This window comes from Eriocheir sinensis, chromosome 57, assembly GCF_024679095.1.
Source record: "Eriocheir sinensis breed Jianghai 21 chromosome 57, ASM2467909v1, whole genome shotgun sequence".
Classification (NCBI taxonomy): Eukaryota; Metazoa; Arthropoda; class Malacostraca; order Decapoda; family Varunidae; genus Eriocheir; species Eriocheir sinensis.
The window spans coordinates 1,097,207-1,117,727 of record NC_066565.1 but is presented as its reverse complement, the minus strand read 5'-3'; the positions used below and the strand labels follow the sequence as shown (position 1 = coordinate 1,117,727).

General features: G+C 42.7%; 2 protein-coding genes across 8 annotated transcripts; both read right to left on the bottom strand.

Moving 5' to 3' along the window:
* Nucleotides 1–3,638: 3,638 nt before the first annotated feature.
* LOC126984447 (mitochondrial E3 ubiquitin protein ligase 1-like) lies at nt 3,639–11,103 on the bottom strand. Of its 7 annotated transcripts, none has more exons than XM_050838142.1 (8): nt 11,031–11,103; nt 9,802–10,037; nt 8,950–9,146; nt 7,858–7,936; nt 6,987–7,124; nt 5,707–5,826; nt 5,335–5,423; nt 3,639–4,733 (listed from the first exon to the last, which is right to left on the bottom strand). In XM_050838142.1, the coding sequence occupies exons 2-8, from the start codon at nt 9,913–9,915 to the stop codon at nt 4,430–4,432; spliced, it is 1,041 nt and encodes a 346-aa protein (XP_050694099.1). In that variant the 5' UTR covers nt 9,916–10,037; nt 11,031–11,103; the 3' UTR covers nt 3,639–4,429. The 7 variants fall into 7 exon arrangements, with proteins under 7 accessions (XP_050694099.1, XP_050694101.1, XP_050694102.1 ...); XM_050838144.1 differs by having other exon boundaries at nt 11,013–11,067; XM_050838145.1 differs by lacking the exon at nt 11,031–11,103 and adding an exon at nt 10,869–11,013.
* Nucleotides 11,104–11,363: 260 nt separating this feature from the next.
* Nucleotides 11,364–14,248, bottom strand: LOC126984449 (uncharacterized). The gene is made up of 8 exons (XM_050838149.1): nt 14,200–14,248; nt 13,685–13,815; nt 13,326–13,522; nt 13,144–13,222; nt 12,825–12,962; nt 12,287–12,406; nt 11,966–12,054; nt 11,364–11,660 (listed from the first exon to the last, which is right to left on the bottom strand). Exons 2-8 carry the CDS (start codon nt 13,796–13,798, stop codon nt 11,624–11,626), a joined length of 774 nt encoding a protein of 257 aa, XP_050694106.1. The 5' UTR covers nt 13,799–13,815; nt 14,200–14,248; the 3' UTR covers nt 11,364–11,623.
* Nucleotides 14,249–20,521: the final 6,273 nt, after the last annotated feature.

The following is a 20,521-nucleotide window of genomic DNA, read 5'->3' as shown; positions in this document are numbered from 1 at the left end:
GGTGTTGACTGTGATGTTGGTGTTGAACGGTGATGAAAAATATATATAAGGAGGTATTGGTGTTAGCTTTGGTGGTGATGACCGTGGAGGTGATGGTGGTGGTGATGAGGGTCAAAAAAATCAGAAAATAAAACAATAGGCCTATACCATAAACAAAAGTAATTACAACTTTAAATAATTACAGTATTGCAAATTACATATCGTCGTTTATATATGTAACAGTTATTATATAGTACTCGAATTATACGTCAATTTATATGTAATCCTCTCTCTCTCTCTCTCTCTCTCTCTCTCTATTTATATGTCTAGTAAGCTATATTTTTTGCTGTTATTACTATTATTATCATTATTATTATTGTTATTATTATTATCATTAACTTTGTATAACTCATTTACTAGCATTCTTTTATTCACTTTCGACTCCAGTGTATAATCGTGAATGTTGTTATTATCATTATCATCATTATTATTATCATTATTTAGCTGTTCAATAAAAAAGTAACAAAATATACCAAATAAAAAACAGAAAATGTGAAAAAAATGAGATTCGTTGTTTTAATCCCATCCCGCCATCTTCTCAAACTCATTATGCTTTTTCCTATTTTTTTCCTTTTTCACGTCTCCCGCATGCTTGCCATTAACACAAGTTCTCCCTGGGGTGCTAACTAACCTCCCCCAGGCGTATCATCACCCCGGGGGAAATGTAACACGAGAAATCAAGTTATATAAGTGACTGTCTGCTACGCCCCCCTCGGACATCCTCCCCGCCAACTTCTCAAACTCATTTTCTTTTCCTATTTTCTCATTTTTCACGTCTCCCCCACGCTTGCTATTACCACAAGTTCTCCCTGGGGTGCTAACTAACCTCCCCCAGGCGTATCATCACCCCGGGGGAAATATAACACGAGAAATCAAGAGTTATATAAGTGACTGTCTGCTACGCCCCCCTTGGACATCCCCCGCGTTCAATTGTTAAAGTCATTAGTTTCCTTATTTCTTCCTTTATATAACTCCCCAACGCTTGACATTACCACAAGCTCTCCCTGGGGTGCTAAGTAACCTCCCCCAGGCGTATCATCACCCCGGGGGATATTGAACCAGAGATATCAAGAAAAATATATCAAATGTCAGACACGCCCCCAATAGCCTACCCCAGCAGCCACCTTGTCAGACAGTCATATTGTTTTCCTTTTTTTCTTCCTTTCTTTAACTCCCCCAGGACTGAAACTTATGCACGTCTTTCCTGGGGTAGTAATTAACCTTCCCCTTAAGTATCATCACCCCGGGGTAAATAACACATGAGAAATCACGAAAAATTAACAAATAATCAGAAATGTCAAATTCTACCATTCATAGTTTCTTATTTTCTTCCTTTCTATAACTCCCCCAGGCCTGAAACTTATGCACGTCTTCCCTGGGGTAGTAATTAACCTTCTCACTGAGTATCATCACCCCGGGGTAAATAACACAGGAGAAATCACGAAAAATAAACAAATAATCAGAAATGTCAAATTCTACCATTCATAGTTTTCTTATTTTCTTCCTTTCTATAACTCCCCCAGGACTGAAATTTATACGTCTTCCCTGGGGTAGTATTTAACCTTCCCACTGAGTCTCATCACCCCGGGGTAGATAACACAAGAGAAATCACGAAAAATAAACAAAAATCAGAAATGACATCCACCATTATTTTTCTTATTTTCTTCCTTTCTATAACTCCCCCAGGCCTGAAACTTATGCACGTCTTCCCTGGGGTAGTAATTAACTTTTCCCCCAAGTATCATCACCCCGGGGTAGATAACACAAGAGAAATCACGAAAAATAAACAAAAATCAGAAATTACATCCACCATTATTTTTCTTATTTTCTTCCTTTCTATAACTCCCCCAGGCCTGAAACTTATGCACGTCTTCCCTGGGGTAGTAATTAACCTTCCCCTTAAGTATCATCACCCCGGGGTAGATAACACAGGAGAAATCACGAAAAATAAACAAAAATCAGAAATGACATCCACCATTATTTTTCTTATTTTCTTCCTTTCTATAACTCCCCCAGGCCTGAAACTTATGCACGTCTCCCCTGTGGTAGTAATTAACCTTCCCCTTAAGTATCATCACCCCGGGGTAAATAATACGTGAGAAATCAAGAAAAATAAACAAAAATCACTCGCCTTGATTTCCTCCGCCATTATTTTCTTATTTTCTTCCTTTCTATAACTTCCCAGGCCTGAAACTGTATACAAGTCTCCCTGTGGTAGTAATTAATCTTCCCTTAGTATCATTAACACAGGTAGAGCGAAAGAGGGTTAATTAGGCACTTTTTAACGGAAACTTAGATATCCCGGGCAGCTGTGACGTCACGACCTTATTTATTATTGTGTGTAAATAAGCATCCGTGTTTTTATCGGTGTTTTATTTCTGTGTTTTTTTTACCCATTTTCAGCCTTTTAATAATGTTTCCTCTGCTTTCAGGTTAAGTCTCACGCTAAAAATGTCTGGGCAAATCTTAATAGGTGTCAGAATTGGTCAAATCATCTCTGGGCAGGTCAAACTAGATTAAAATTGGTCAGAGGGCAGGTCAAGAGCTGTCAAATAGGTCAAAGTCTGGCAGGTCAAAATAACTGTCAAAATTGGTCATAATGGGTCTTTAAGGTCAAAACAGCTGTCAAAATTGATCATAATTGAGTTTGGCAGGTCAAATTAGCTGTCAAAATTGGTCATAATGGGTCTGGCAGGTCAAAATAGCCGTCTGGAAGGTCAAATTAGCTGTCAAAATTGGTCTTAATGTGTCTGGGCAGGTCAAAATGGTCAAAATAGCTGTCACAATTGGTCTTAATGTGTCTGGGCAGGTCAAAATGGTCAAAATAGCTGTCAAAATTGGACTTAATGTGTCTGGGCAGGTCAAAATGGTCAAAATAGCTGTCAAAATTGGTCATAATGTGTCTGGAAGGTCAAAATTTATCATAATGTGTCTGGGCAGGCCAAACGAGCTGTCAAATAGGTCAAATGTCTGGAAAGGTCAAAATGTCAAAATGGGTCAAACTGTCATGGTAGGTCAAAATTGGTCATAATGTCTGGGAAGGTCAAAATGTGTCAAAATGTGTCAAACCGTCATGGTAGGTCAAACTAGCTGTCAAAATTGGTCTTAATGTCTGGGAAGGTCAAAATAGGTCACAATGTCTGGGAAGGTCAAAATAGGTCACAATGTCTGGGAAGGTTGAAATGTTAAAATGGGTCAAACTGTCATGGTGGGTCAAAATAGCTGTCAAAATTGGTCAAACATGGTCCACAAAACTTTTATTTATTTTATTTTATTATTTTTTTATTATTTTTTTAGGCAAATGAAGGGGAAAAAAAATATCATAATTATTTTACTTTCTTTTATTCCAATTATTTTCTTCTTTATCTTTATCATTATTCTCCCTATTTCTCTATTACAAGGACTCTCTTTACCTCTATCGATCTATTTACTTATATATTTATCTTTTCACCGTACAGCTCTCCTTCCCTCTCTATGTACACAAAATACGCACATATGTAAGTCTATATATGCATACATGTCTGTGCGTTTCTATACATACACACACATATGTACACCGGGGTTTATCGACAGACGCACATGTGGTTTGGTTGTCATTAACACACACACACACACACACACACACACACACACACACACACACACACACACACACACACACACACAGAGAGACCTCAATATACAGTGTAACCCAATGTGCCATGAGCTTTGTGGGTGTCCCCTTGACCTCCTCTACTTGGGGTCTCCTACAACTACAGGCTCGCTCTCTCTCTCTCTCTCTCTCACACACACACACACACACACACACACAGTAACCTAACCTAACCTTACCAATCTAAACAAGAGAAATCAAGAAAAAGTCCACAAATAATCAGAAGTAATACAATTTCTACCATTCATAGTTTTCTTATTTTCTTCCTTTCTATAACTCCCCCAGGCCTGAAATTTATACACGTCTTCCCTGGGGTAGTAATTAACCTTCCCCTTAAGTATCATCACCCCAGAGGAGATAACACAAGAGAAATTAAGACAAATAAACAAAATTCAGAAATGACATCCACCATTACTTTCCCAACTAATTTCCTTACACACACACACACACACACACACACACACACACTAATCTAACCTAACCTTAACACACACACACACACACACACACACACACACACACACACACACACACACACACACACACACACACAACACACACACACACACACACACACACCACACACACACACACACACACACACACACACACACACACACACACACACACACACACACACACAAACCAACACAAACACACACACACACACACACACACACACACACACACACACACACACACACACACACACACACACACACACACACACACACACACTCAGGAATAGAAAACGGGCTGCACGCTCTCCACCAGTGCACGACAGACTGGACACGCCCGCGGATCTGGGAGGCGAGACGCACATGACCCACAAACGCACATATGTCTACACGGGAGAAGCAGCACATCCCTTAGGCCGCAGCACACCACGCACATGAGGCTCTCCGGCAGATCCCCCCCACCGTCGGCCCCCCCACCCAGCCCCCCACCCCCCCTGGCCCTCTCCCTCGCCTCCTCCAGCAGCTTCTCCTCCCGCCGTCGCTCCTGCCGCCTCCGCCAAGCCGCCAGCAGCCGCCCACACATCCTGGAGGGAGGTGTAAGGAATAGTATAATTTGACCTCATTTTGACCTGTTTTTGACCTCCCTAAACATAATTTGACAGCTATTTTGACCTGCACAGGAACACTTTGACCTGTTTTAGACTTGCATAGACATAATTTGACAGCTATTTTGACCTGCACAGACACACTTTGACCTGTTTTGACCTGTTTTTGACCTCCCTAGACCTACTTTTGATTTCCAGATACAAGTTGACCTATTTTGACCCGCATTGACCTTTTTTGACCACCCTAGACATAATTTGACAGCTATTATGACCTGCACAGACACACTTTGACCTTTTTTGACCTGCATAGACACATTCTGACAGCTATTTTGACCCCCCTAGACAGAATTTGACAGCGATTTTGACAGCTACATTTTGACCAATTATGACCAACTTTGATGAATTCTGACTGAGTTTATGACCTCTACAGACATACTGTGACCTACTTTGACCAATGTGACCTATCTTAACAGCTAGATTTCATTCTGAGATACTACTACTACTACTACTGTTACTACTACTACTACTACTATTACTACTACTACTACTACTACTACTACTACTACCACCACTACGGTACCTGAAGACACAGTAGGCCCCCCCCAGGGCAGTGACCACCCCCAGGGCTCTGAAGTAGGGTAATGGTGCTTGCAGGTCCTCCATCAGACTCTGTGGTGGTGAATTGGTGATGAAGTGGTGATGGGAGGTGATGTATGTTTATATATATACACACACACACATAAATGTACACACAGAGAAGCGTACACATGGAAAGACGTACATGATGGAAGAAGAAGGAGGAGGAGGAGGAGAAGAAGAAAAACGAGAAATAAAAGAAAAAATAGAAATAGAAAATAGAACAGAAAATAGGAGATGGAAGAAGAAGAAGAAGAAGAAGATAGATAAAAGGACTGTTCATTTTCATCACTATCATCAACACCATCGTCATCACCTTCTTGGTCCTGGTGGTGATGATGTAGGGGAGTGTGTCGGAGGGGTGCAGACACAGCCCCTCGCCCCCCAGCACCACGCGCCCCACCCCCAGCACGGACGTCCCCTCCAGCAGCATCTCCTGGCGGGGGAAGAAAGAAAATGAAAGAGTGAAGGTGCTGGCTAACTCTTGCATAAGGGATTTGGACAGCACAGGGATGAAAGAGTGAAGATGCTGGTTAACTCTTGCATAAGGGATTTGGACAGCACAGGGATGAAAGAGTGAAGATGCTGGCTAACTCTTGCATACGGGATTTGGACAGCACAGGGATGAAAGAGTGAAGGTGCTGGCTAACTCTTGCATATAGGATTTGGACAGCACAGGGATGAAAGAGTGAAGATGCTGGCTAACTCTTGCATACGGGATTTGGACAGCACAGGGATGAAAGAGTGAAGATGCTGGTTAACTCTTGCATACGGGATTTGGACAGCACAGGGATGAAAGAGTGAAGATGCTGGCTAACTCTTGCATAAGGGATTTGGACAGCACAGGGATGAAAGAGTGAAGATGCTGGTTAACTCTTGCATAAGGGATTTGGACAGCACAGGGATGAAAGAGTGAAGATGCTGGTTAACTCTTGCATAAGGGATTTGGACAGCACAGGGATGAAAGAGTGAAGATGCTGGCTAACTCTTGCATACGGGATTTGGACAGCACAGGGATGAAAGAGTGAAGATGCTGGCTAACTCTTGCATAAGGGATTTGGACAGCACAGGGATGAAAGAGTGAAGATGCTGGCTAACTCTTGCATACGGGATTTGGACAACGAGACATTAGTGGCATCAGGCTGTGCTGTACCGTGCCGCCCGTCGCTGCCACACTGTCTGCCTGGTGCCGCGGGTGACGTGACGCAGCAAACAGGTGCTGGTTATAATGACAGGCAGCGGCAATGACCAACACTGTCACCCATTCTAAGTGTTGAATTTTAGATCATGAACACTGTCCCAGACGACTGTTCTCATAATTTACAAGCTCACTGATAACAACCATCAAACAGCTCCGGCACTGCCAGCTCGAGGTGGTCTTATAAATGAACAAGGCAGCCGTCTGTAGCAGTTTTAACAGAGCCTATTACTGATTGCAGAAGAAAATGAAGAGGGCACAGCAAGTTACAATACGTCTTAATATAGTTTTTAAGGAAAAGAGTTACACCTTGATACAGTTTCTAAGGGCAACTCTAGGGCATCATGAGGGGCTGCAGGGAGGTGAGAGGGATGTGCCAGGCTACCCGCGGCCCCTACCTCCGTGTGCTGCGTCCCGGTGGTGCGCACGCCCTTCATCCAGCCCCAGAGGTGGTCCAGGAAGGAGTTGTTGGCGCTCTCAAATTTCTCGCTCACCACACTCAGGTCCACAGACTCCAGGAGGTCCGGCTCCATCACCTGGGGGGGGAGGGGGGCATTAGGGTGTGTGCGTTAGGGTGTGAGTGGGATACGATTGACCACCCCTTCCTTAAACTTAATATTCACTCTTGCATAAGGGATTTGGACAGCACAGGGATGAAAGAGTGAAGGTGCTGGCTAACTCTTGCATAAGGGATTTGGACAGCACAGGGATGAAAGAGTGAAGATGCTGGCTAACTCTTGCATAAAGGATTTGGACAGCACAGGGATGAAAGAGTGAAAATGCTGGCTAACTCTTGCATAAGGGATTTGGACAGCACAGGGATGAAAGAGTGAAGGTGCTGGTTAACTCTTGCATAAGGGATTTGGACAGCATAGGGATGAAAGAGTGAAGGTGCTGGCTAACTCTTGTATAAGGGATTTGGACAGCACAGGGATGAAAGAGTGAAGGTGCTGGCTAACTCATGCATAAGGGATTTGGACAGCACAGGGATGAAAGAGTGAAGGTGCTGGCTAACTCTTGCATAAGGGATTTGGACAGCACAGGGATGAAAGAGTGAAGATGCTGGCTAACTCTTGCATAAGGGATTTGGACAGCACAGGGATGAAAGAGTGAAGATGCTGGCTAACTCTTGCATAAGGGATTTGGACAGCACAGGGATGAAAGAGTGAAGATGCTGGCTAACTCTTGCATAAGGGATTTGGACAGCATAGGGATGTGGTTAATCTATGTAAATCTCCCTCTCACTCTCACTCTCTCTCTCTCTCTCACCTGCACGCCCACCCCTTTCCGCATAAGCATGAAGGGGACATTGTTGGTGGAGGTGGACACTGGCTGGCTGTCATTGAGCCTGAAACACAAGAAACACTTCACTAGGCAACACTGTAAGGGGTTCAAATGCTTATATATACATTTAAAACACTGATATTTGGGTGCGTAAAAGTTTGGGGGCTTAAGCTAACTCTACGCGTGGCCTTGGCCCTCTCCTCCTCCTCCTCCTCCTCCTCCTCCTCCTCCTCCTCCTCCTCCTCTTCTTCTTCTTCCTCCTTCTTCCTCAGTTCTCAGTTGCATAAATTCTTCTCTTATATAAATCATTTGTCACCATCTTCCTCCTCCTCCTCCTCCTCCTCATCCTTTTCAAGTCATCTTCTTTCTCTTCCTAATTTTCATAGATTTTTCTCTTCCTATATAAATCTGTTGTTATCTTCCTCCTCCTCCTTCTCCTCTTTTTCCTCCTCCTCCTTTTCAAGTTATCTTTTTCTTCCTTCTCTTTCTCAATTTCATAGTTTCTTCGCTTCCTATAAATCCTCCTCCTCCTCCTCCTCTTCTTCTTATCCTTCCCTTTCTCTTCCTTCTCCTGCTGATTTTCATACATTCTTTGCTTCCAATATAAATCAACTGCTATCCTCCTCCTCCTCCTCCTCCTCTAGGGTGGAATTGACTGGTGAGTGAAGTGACGCACCTCCTGTCGTATGCTCCCCAATGGTTAGTTAGAAATAAACTAGAAACTAACTAAAAATAAATAAAAATAAATAAAAATAAAAGTCTCAAAAATGTCTGCAACCCCAAACCAGAATCCCATGACCTGCAAGGTGAGTGAAGCGACGCACCTCCTGTCGTATGCTCCCCAATAGTTAGCAGGATATAGACTAGAAACTAACTAAAAAAAATAATAATAATAATAAAAAAATATAAAAATGTCTGCGACCCCATACTAGAATCCCATGACCTGCAAGGTGAGTGAAGCGACGCACCTCCTGTCGTATGTTCCCCAATAGCTACCAGGATATAGACTAGAAACTAACAAAAATAATAATAATAATAATAATAAAAAATAATAAAAAAATATCCGCGACCCCATACCAGAATCCCATGACCTGCGAGGTGAGGTGTTCCTTGATGGAGTGCCGCCAGTACACGCCACATATCTCCGGGCGGCCCAGGCTGTGCAGGGGGGTGCCGCAGGCCTTGACCGCACCCCTCACGCACCCCTCCACCGCCCCCCCGCTACTCTGGACCACATCGATCAGCTTGGGTTCAATGTCGACCTCTGCGGCATCCTGTGTGTGGGGTTAGGTGAGGTTACTTATGTGATTAGGTTAGTTTAAGTTAGGTTAGGTTAGATTAGTGAAGTGAATGGGTTAGGCTAGGTTAGTTTATTGAGGTGAATGGATTGGAATAGGTTAAGTTAGGTTAGTGCAAAGAAAAGGTTAGATTAGGTTAGGTTAGTGCAAGGAAAGGGTTGGATTAGGTTAGGTTATTGAGCTGAATGCCTTAGATTAGGTTAGATTAGTGAAGCGAACAGGTTAGGTTATGTTAGGTTATTGAGATAAATGGATTAGATTAGGTTAGGTTAGGTTAGCGCAAGGAAAGGGGTTGGATTATGTTAGGTTATTGAGGTGAAAGGGTTAGATTAAGTATTTCAAGATTAATAATACCCATAATAATAACAATACTACCACTACTAATAGAAATGACAGCTTTTCCTTAATAATAATACCAACAAAATTACTAATCTTAACTTAAAATGACACTAATACCAATACTTACTTATCTACTTAATAATAATAATAAAATAATCCCAATAACAACAATAATAAGACTATCAATAACAACAACATTGCCAATAATAATAATAAATATAACCAGTAACCTAACTAATAATAATAATAAGAAGAAGAATTGAATAAAACACTAACATGACCTCTCCCTGACCTTGAGATAGTGCACCACCTCCCGGCCTGAGCGATAGAGGTAATAGAAGGTCAGAGTGAGCCCCGCGCTGACCCCAACACCCAGGAGGTCACCCACGTGCTCCCTCAACGGCATCTTGCTTCACCCTCGCTGCCGCTCACCTTCCGCTGGCTATCACGAGGCGGAGAGTGACATAGACGAGGGTGCTTTCAGTGTTCTGGTGTATTGAGAGCAGCCTGGTTTGTTTTTTTCTGTTCCTGTTGAGTGAAAAGACTTTGTGCAAGGGATGAAGGCTTAGAGAGGGTTTAGGCAGGCTAGGTTAGGTCAGGTCACCCCCCAATGCTGTCCTGGTGGCTGCCTGTCAATCCATAACCGTTTACCGTTGATACCGTTGATGAGGTTTCAGGCCCCGGTCCGCCAACATTATAACAGTAATTTTAGCACCGAAAATTGTCCTCAATCCTTGTGTTTGTAGCATCATAGGATTTAGTGAATAAGTGAGTCTTCAGCGCTTTCTTGAAGATTGTCAGACTCCCACTGTTCTTAACATCCCGGGTAACTCATTATAGAGCCGCGGGGCACTTCTCAAATGCTCCAAGATTAACTCTCTCTAAAGAGGATCAAAGATGAGCTCCGGGGGGAAGCATGAGCCAGGCAAGATGGCACCACTATAAACACTAGCCTGTGCCACAATGGACTGGAGCCGGCCATCAGGCACACCAAGAAATCTTGCCCCAGCCATAGGCAAAAATGTAATAAAAAATCAATCAATATGCCAAGATAATTGAAAACAATTTTGTGAATTTCCAAACTGAAGATGATCAGTAGATGGCAGCCATACCAGATGTGAGTCTTAACCTCCAAGCAAGTGAAACAGGTAAGCTTGAAATAGGAGGCGCGTCGCCTCGCCCACCCATCAAGCGAGTCTCCATGCAGGCCCCGGGGTACCTGAGTACCTCCTGGCAGGACCAATGAACTTTCTCAAGCCACAAACACCGTGGGCGTCCCCTCGGCCTCCTCCACCCAGGGTTGTTCCTCACACTAATACATGTTTGGTACTAGTAACAGCTGTTAAAACGTTTGCTGACCTTTTTTAATATTTTTACATAAGCTCCGTGTGTCACAACCAAGAAAATATATAAGCCTGGGTCGGTTTTCTGGTTTCTCCTGATAAATTCCACTAAAGAGATTATAATAGAGGTACAAAATATGTGTTAAACAGTAGAAATAACGTTAAGTAAATATGACACCGGCGGATCAGCTGATTGGCGGAGAGGATGTAAACAAACCCACGAGAAGGGGAAACGGGCGTAAAAGTATAAATGAAAACGTTAGAACTAGGGTGAATATGACCTTCTCTAAGTTAATTATGGTCTCAAATATGTTAAACACGGTCTGAATTAAGTTAAAAATGGTCTTAATCAAATTTTAAAAAATGGTCTGGTCTCGATAATAGAAAACGGTCTTATCTGATACACCCTAAGCGGATACTAATGAAATATAATACGAACGGACTATTTTACGAAACTCCATTTCTGCTTCATTTTGCGGGACTTGAGAAGCTTCCAATAGTCACTTATCTTCCCTCGTTCACCAATAAATAAAACGAGAATTACCAACATCCTTTTTATTAACGCTAGTATCACAAACTGTACTGATCTGTAGGCCTAACTGTTACAAATTCCTGAGAAACACGGGTAGGCCTATAGTAATTTACAGTACTATCACACACACACACACACACACACAGACCCCGACATACAGTGCAACCGCATACGACATGAGCTTTGTGGGAGTCCCCTCTCGCCCTCTCTCGCGCCTCCTCCTCCTCCTCCTACCTCCATCACTTGTTCCTCTTCCTCCGCAGCTGTTTGCATATCCTGGAGGAGGGGGAGGGGGTCAGGAAGGGGGGGGAGGGGTTAGGGTGTAGGAGAGAGAGAGAGAGAGAGAGAGAGAGAGAGAGAGAGAGAGAGAGAGAGAGAGAGAGAGAGAGAGAGAGAGAGAGAGAGAGAGAGAGAGAGAGAGGAAAGGAAGGAAAAGGAGTGAAAAAAAGAGGAGAATGAGAATATATATTAGTTAAATTATTTTCTATTTTCTTCCATTATTATTATTATTATTGTATTTTCTTTTTCTTCTTCTTCTTTATCTACTACTACTACTACTACTACTACTACTACTACAATACCTGAAGATGAAGTAGGCCCCCCCCAAGGCAGCGAGGACCCCCAGGAGTTGGTAGTATGGTAGTGGTGCTTGCAAGTCTTCGATAAGGCACTGCGGTGGTGAGATGGTGTTGAGAATGTAAGTAAATATATACGCACACACTTATAAACGTACACACAGAGAATTATACATGTGTGGAAAGACGTACATGTGTGTGTGTGTGTGTGTGTGTGTGAGAGAAGAAGAAGAAGAAAGAGAAGAAGAGAAATAGATAGAGAAAGATTTTGTTCATTTTTATCATTATTATTATTATCATCACTATCATCAACACCACCATCATCACCTCTTTTGTCCTGGTGGTGATGATGTAGGGGAGTGTGTTGGAGGGGTGCAGACACAGCCCCTCGCCCCCCAGCACCACACGCCCCACCCCCAGCACGGACATCCCCTCCAGCAGCATCTCCTGGCGGGGGAAGAAAGAAAATGAAAGAGTGAAGATGCTGGTTAACTCTTGCATAAGGAATTTGGACAGCACAGGGATGAAAGAGTGAAGGTGCTGGTTAACTCCTGCATAAGGGATTTGGACAGCACAGGGATGAAAGAGTGAAGATGCTGGTTAACTCTTGCATAAGGGATTTGGACAGCACAGGGATGAAAGAGTGAAGATACTGGCTAACTCTTGCATAAGGGATTTGGACAGCATAGGGTTGAAAGAGTGAAGATGCTGGCTAGCTCTAACAGAAGGGATTTGGACAGCATAGGAAAGAAAGATAATGAAGAACAAGAAGCAGTTTTAACGGCAATTTCTGGATCAGTGTGAGGGGCTGCAAAGGGGGTGTAGAGGGTAGAGGAGGTGCCAGACTAGTTGCCGCGGATCCCACCTCTACATGCTGGAAGCCGGTCGTCCGCTCCTTCCTCATCCACCCCGACATCTGCGCCAGGAAGGGCATATTGGCACTCTCGAACCTGTCGCTCACCACACTAAGGTCCACAGTCTCCAGCAGAGTCGGCTCCGTCACCTTTGGGGGGGTGGGGAGGAGGTGTTAAGGTGCGAGAGAGTAATAAGATAACATATTCAAACTTTATTATGAAGCCTCGTATAGAAAGGAATGGATTTATTAGTGTTAGTGTATAAATAGATAAACTTGTGTGTGTGTGTGTGTTAGGATCTCTCTCTCTCTCTCTCTCTCTCTCTCTCACCTGCACGCCCACACCTTTCCGCATCAGCATAAACGGAACACTGTCGATGGAGGTGGACAGCGGCTCTCTCCTGCTCCACCTGCAACACACAAAACACATCACTTGGCAACACTGTGCAGGGTTGAAATGCTTACATATACACTTGAATAGATAAAAAAAAGCGATATTCCGCGACCCCATACCAGCCTCCCATGTCCTTCGTTTTGATGTGTTTCTTGATGCAGCGCCGCCGGTAGACCCCATACACCCCCGCCGTGGTCTGGGTGCTCAGGGGGGTGTCGCAGGCCTTCACCGCACCCCTCACGCACCCCTCCACCGCCCCCCCGCTGTTCTGCACCACTCTGATTAGATTGTGGTCGATGTCATACTCTGGGGTTTCCTGTGAGGGTGGTTAGGTGAGGTTAGTGGGGTCATGGGTTAGGTTAGGTGAGGTTAGTGAGGTCATGGGTTAGGTTAGGTTAAGTTAGGTTAGTGCTGGGAAAGTTAGGCTATGTTAACTACTACTACTACTACTACAGCTACTACTACTACTCTCTCGCACCTTCAGACAGCGCACGACCTCTTGACCTGAGCGGTTGAGGTAGTAGAAGGTCAAGGTGAGTCCCGCGCTGACCCCAAAGCCAATGAGGTCTTCCATGTGGTAATTCAAAGGCATCTTCGCGACTGTCACCTCTGTAATAGTAGTGGTAGTAGTAGGAGAGAGAGAGAGAGAGAGAGAGAGAGAGAGAGAGAGAGAGAGAGAGAGAGAGAGAGAGAGAGAGAGAGAGAGAGAGGAAGGTTAGGAAATAAAAAAAGGGAGGGAAGAGAGAAGAGAATGATAGAAGTGAAAGGAAGGAAGGAAGGAAAGAGAAAAGAATGTTAAGAAATAGAAAAAAGAGAAAGAAAAGAAGGAAATATAAAGCCCATCAAATATGTCTGTCATCTACACACATATATATATCACCAACAGGTTATATTAGACGCCTGGCTCTGGTGTTCTGGTTCCTCCTTATAAATTCCCCTAAAAAAATATAATGAAGGTAAAAATTAACGTTAAACAGTAGAAATAACGGTAACCTTTATCAGCGCCCGGCGGACCAGCTGATAAGTGATAGGCGAAGAGGATATAAACAAACCCACGTGGAGGGGAAACGGGCCTAAAACATATATATAAAAAAAAACGTTAAAATTAAGGTGAATATGACCTTCTCTCAGTTAATTATGGTCTCAAATAAGTAAAAAATGGTCTGAATTAAGTTAATAGTGGTTTCAGTCCCATTCAAGTTAAGCATTTTTCATATAGTTCCCCATAAAAAGGAAGAATTCTTTGTTGTGTCATTAAACCAAACAACCTTAGAGCTACATGGTATCGTATTTATTCATTGTTTAAAGAGAATAATACAATAAGGGGGGCTTGGGTTAGGAGCATATACAGTATGAATGCGCGTTGCCTCAATGCTAATATCCGTCACATAAGCCTTTTCGACCACTTATTCAAGGTTAGGTTTGCTTTTAATTCACATTCTACATATATTTAACTTAGCAAGCCAATAAATAAGAAGTGTAATTGTGGCGGACTGAACGTTCCCCCCTGTTCCCCCCTCTACTGCGCATGCGCCGACCCGTGTTGGCCCGCCCCATTTAAAAGGGGGACCAGCTGGCCCGCATCTACTGCAGACTGATCGGTCCCCCGACGAGACATCGGTCCCCCCTCCTTATTCTGTCATTTGCATGCCTGTTATTTTCCACTGTGTATAACGATTTTTTTTTACTCATATCTGAACACACTATCTGTAATATACAACAGGATATAACGGTATAGACTCAAAGAGCCCAGGGTTAACCTGGAACTGGGTTTCCAGAGCATTTGAGAAGAGTGCCCCGCGGCTCTATATAATGAGTTATCCGGGGATGTTAAGAACAGTGACAGTCTGGCAATCTTCAAGAAAGCGCTGAAGACTTACTTATTCACTAAGTCCTACGACTTAACAAATATGAGGATTGAAGACAACTTTAGGTGCTAATATTACTGTTATAATGGTACGTAGTGCCCCTGTGGAGCGCTGCTGCGGCGGCAGACCGGGGCCTGAAACTTCATCAACGGTATCAAAACGTACAACTAAAAGCCTTCAGTAAATTGGTTTCCCTTCTTTCTGTATCACTTGTTGGGGTTATTTCCTAGGCGAGACTGCTGCCACATTAATAATTATGGTCACCAATCCTTTACAAAATACCTTTATATGCTCTAGATTAATATTATGAAGACTGTAACAACTCCCTTAGGTTAGTATGTTTTGGGAGGCGCCCACCAGGTTACGTTAGGATAGGCTTCCCAACCCCAAAATCCACATGATGAGGCGGGGGCTCTTGGAAGCCAGCACTCAGCAGATGCGCAATCAACGTAATAAAATTCATAATATTAAAGATGAAGAGCTATAGTCCATGTAGTGATATTCTAAAAGCTTTACCCCTATATGATGAGCTAGTGCTGATTTAAATAGATAGAGACTGAAGGATGACCAGGGATTCTGAGAGGCTATTTTATACTGGTGGACTCTAGTGGGTAGATCAGGAGTTAGAACAAATAGGTCTGAAGGAGCGATTGCAGATTTATTACGAAAGATCTGCCAGTACTTGATTATGTTCATTATTGTGTGTGGGGGATTTAGCTTATAGTTTATTTTGGGGGTCTGGGGGGGCACACATTACACAACTTATGCTTCCATTCACTTAAATTTAAGCACATACCAGAAACCGGTAATTACGCGGCTCTGGAGTACGATAATCTGGCAACGGTGCCCTCGAGCCCCGAGCTCGCCTGCCTCACCTCAGCAGCCGCACCCTTTTTTTAGTATGGTATTTTACCTGTATACAATAGGTACAGGATGTAAGCCATGAAGTTGTGACCTCATCTTCCCAGCAGGAGCAGAAGGCTAGCAATCCTGCCCTCCTATATGTGTATGTGATCCTGCGGCAGTGAAAGGCCGACAGTCCTGCCCTCCTGAGTGTGTGTGTGTTTTGTCTTGCTACAAGATCAGAAACGGTTTGAGCCATGCCATGAAAGGGAGGAGCATGCCGTCCCAACCCCCAGACAGTACAGAGTGTGATTATACAACTAAAGATACATGTGTAATTAAGTAGCACCAGGAATTAAAAAAAACATTATATCCTTGCATGTATCTATATTATATTTGGAAAAATATGCTTGTTGTATGTATCCCTGATAATAAAATTTATCTACATGTGCTTAAATTTAAGTGAATGAAAGCATAAGAGAGTAAAGTGAATGGAAGCATAGTGAGTAAAGGTCTAAAAAACACTATATCCTTGTATCTATATTATATTTGGAAAAATATACTTGTTGTATGTATCCCTGATAATAAAATTTATCTATATAACTGTTGCCAACAAGCACCAATAATTAACCATTTAAACGATATCCATATATGAAGGCAGTTATTTGGGTGATGAAAGCAGTTTAATTATTGGGTCGGAAATCGGCAAACATAAAAGGCTCAGTACGACAATCTAGCAATGTTGCTCGGGGGGACCGATTTTTCCAGTGTTTTGGAGTGGGCCGAGTAGCGCATATAAACACAGGTCGGCGCATGCGCAGTAGAGGGGGGAACAGGGGGGAACGTTCAGTCTGCCACAGTAATAATCAAATAAGGCCTAAAGTGGTTGTTTCTGTTTGGGGTCGATGTCCCGATAAAAAAAAATTCGCGCCAAAACCTGACAAGGACCACATGTTTACCATAGCAATACACCCATTTCCCGAGGCTCCCTGTTCATCCCATGGCTCAGAATCGATGAATAAAAATCCGTAATGCTTATCCAACCCCAAAGTCTTCATGTAAATAGCCAATGAGCAAAGATATCAGGTTAAATAATCTTGTTCCCCCTCCAGCCGGTAGCCCATTTCAATTTTTCAATAGGGATGGGCAAGTACTGTTAATTTGAGTACCGGTACCAAAAACTCAAGTACCGTTAGTACCGGTACCGGTACCGGTACCCGAAGGAGGAGGTTTAAGGACAGACCACCACATGTGGACATCCAGCTCAATGAGAAGGCAGACTGCCTTGCTCGCCGAGCCCTTCAGGATGACACAGTGGACCCTGGCACTGACTATACGCTTAGCTATGTTAAGAATAGACTTCGGCATTATTCACGTGATAGCATTGCTACCCAACTCAGACACTGCTGTGACAATGGCAGCGCCAGCAGCCTCCACTATGTTAGTGTCTCCCAGCGCTGTGTTTACCCCTATGGGCGACACAGTGCCCCAGACAATTTGTTGGCTCCTGAACCATGATGTCCTCCCTGCTATCCTCAAGGAACACCCTCAGTTTGCACCAAGGTGGTGATGCCGTGTGTGGCAGCCTGAACTACTGCCGTGCTATACAAGGCTGTGATCTCTGCAGTATTTTACTTTAAGGACTAGTATTACTCTATCTCTGTATTCATTCCCATCTAGTGCTTGGGCAATGTTCTCCGTCCCCACATTTTATTGTCTTATTGTCCAGGGGGAGGTGCCGCCCCCTCCCTTGTTGTGCCTTCCTTCCTACCATTGTATCTTTAGTTTCATGGTGCTGCCTACACATGTATTAATAGTTGTTATAATCACACTGTCCTGCCTGGGGGTTGGGATGGCATGTTCCTCCCTTCTCCCTTGTTGTTTACCTGCAACAATAAACTATCAATCAATCAATCAATCTCTCTCTGAATGAAGTGAATATTTATTTTTTCGAAAAAAAAAATAGCATGTATAGTTATTATGGATGTACTCGATCATGGTCTAATAACAATAACAATATTTATTAGCAACCTAAAAAAAAAATCGGATATGAAGAATTATCAATAAATCCAATAAATAAATCCGAGCAACTGGTACCGGTACCGAGCAATCTGGTACCGGTACCGTACCGTTTAGCTGGTACTTTTAGTACCGGTACTGGTACAGTACTTACCCACCCCTACTTTTCAAACAGCCGAGGAGGGAAGTGGTGGCCCCGTAGGTGCACCCGCTTGGTTTTAACGTTATTTTACGATTGTTAGACGGTTTTATTCGGTACCCTTCTCCACACAGCAGCATGGATCATCTCTCCGTCCCTCACGTGCCCGTGGGCCTCATCAAAGGACAAATACAGGTAAATATAGAGGATTGTGTCTCTGGAATTGGCTGTTTCCGTTCCTTATTGGATTACGCGAGGTTCATTCCCACGCAAAGCTGCCACATAGAGTTTGATATACCACTAAACGAAGCTGAAAACGTACTATATAACATCTAAAAAAACACATATTCAGAAGGTATTAAGACTTTGCATATCATTTTAGTGTTATTTCAATCTCTTCTGATATACTAAAACGAAGCTGAAAACGTACTATATAATATCTAAAAAACACATATTCAGAAGGTATTAAGACTTTGCATATCATTTTAGTGTTTCAATCTCTTCTGATATACTAAAACGAAGCTGAAAACGTACTATATAATATCTAAAAAACACATATTCAGAAGGTATTAAGACTTTGCATATCATTTTAGTGTTATTTCAATCTCTTCTGATATACTAAAACGAAGCTGAAAACGTACTATATAATATCTAAAAAACACATATTCAGAAGGTATTAAGACTTTGCATATCATTTTAGTGTTTCAATCTCTTTTCTGGTAAATTTGAACTGATTTTGATATACTACTAAAACGAAGCTGAAAACGTACTATATAATATCTAAAAAACACATATTCAGAAGGTAGTTAGACTTTCCATGTCATTTTAGTGCTTCAATCTCCCTTTCCTGGTAAATTTGAGCTGATTTTTATATACTTCTAAAGCTGAAAACGTACTATCAAGATCTAAAAACCACCTATATTTAGAAGGTATTACTTTCCATGTCATTTAAGTGCTTCAATCTCCCTTTCCTGGTAAATTTGAGCTGATTTTTATATACTTCTAAAGATTGATTGATTGATTGATAGTTTATTGTTGCAAGTAAAACAACAAAGGAGAAGGGAGGAGCATGCCATCCCAACCCCCAGGCTAAAAACGTACTAACAAGATCTAAAAACCAACTATATTCAGAAGGTATTAAGACTTCCCACCTCCGTCAGTGCTCCCTCTTCTGGTAAATTTGAACTGATATCACTCACTTCCGTCTTCTATAATGTAGGATTTCTTAATATTCCTCATTCCCACATACTTTTCCTGACATCATTATTTCCTTGGCTTCATTAACAAACTGAGCACTGCAATATATATTCTACACTTGTTCATTATAAAAAAAAACATGGAAGAATAATTAAGTGACTAACCAATTTGATTCATTAAGTGCTTAGTAGTATTAAGTGGTAATTATCCTCTAATGGGTTAAGTACCAATTATTGCTGGTTCTTCAATACACGTGCTTATGTAACTGTGATAGCTGAAGGTTGATTTATATATATACAGAGAGGTTGAGCAAGTAAGTATGACTATATAGAATGGAAATTATAAAGCTAGTTAAAAAATGTTTGTAAGAATGAAACAGAATGTAGGCCTAATATGCTCTTTTTAAACATATATATAGCGGAGACTCCTTACACACACACACACACACACACACACACACACATTAATAAAGGAGTTATCTACAATGAATACAGTTACTCAAATAATGTTACCAGACTCAAAAAGGACAAAAAATAATGTAGTTATAGTGTGTGTGTGTGTGTGTGTCACCCTCACTAATATTTTCGTTAAGATATATAGATAAAGAAAAAAGGGAAGAAGTGTGTGTGTGTGTGTGTGTGTGTCTGTGTGTGTGTGTGTGTGTCAATATAATCCTTTGTCTACATTGTCTGATAAGCCATGGCCATTGTGTACCGTAAATTGCTTCCATTTCTCACATCATTAAGCCATGGCTATTGTGTACCGTAAAATTCTTTCCTTACATCACTCCCGTCAGCTGATGTATGGAGTGACTGAATATAAGAGAATAATCCAATATAAGGGCGCCATAAGGTGTTGTGTGCCTGGCCAGGTGTGTTGGTGCACCTGGCGCTAATGACAGTGCAGGTGCGTGCATGCGTGGTGCGGGGGCGGGCTGGCTTGAAGGGGAGGGGGTGAAAGAGGTGTTCTGGAGTGTAGTGCTGCCAGGTGTGCTGATTAGGGTGGCTGAAAGTGCTGTGGAAGGGGTTTTTATAAAGTGTGAGGTGTGCTGGAAGGGCTGTGGTGTGTGGGAAGGTGTGTGTGGTGTGTTAAGTGTGGAGAGACTTTATAGGAGGGTGCTTAGAGTGAAGTGCTGATTGGGGTGACAAAGTGCTGTGGAAGGGGTTTTTATAAAGTGTGAGGTGTGGTGGAAGGGCTGTGATGTGTGGCAAGGTGTGTGTGTGTGTGTGTGTGGTGTGTTAAGTGTGGA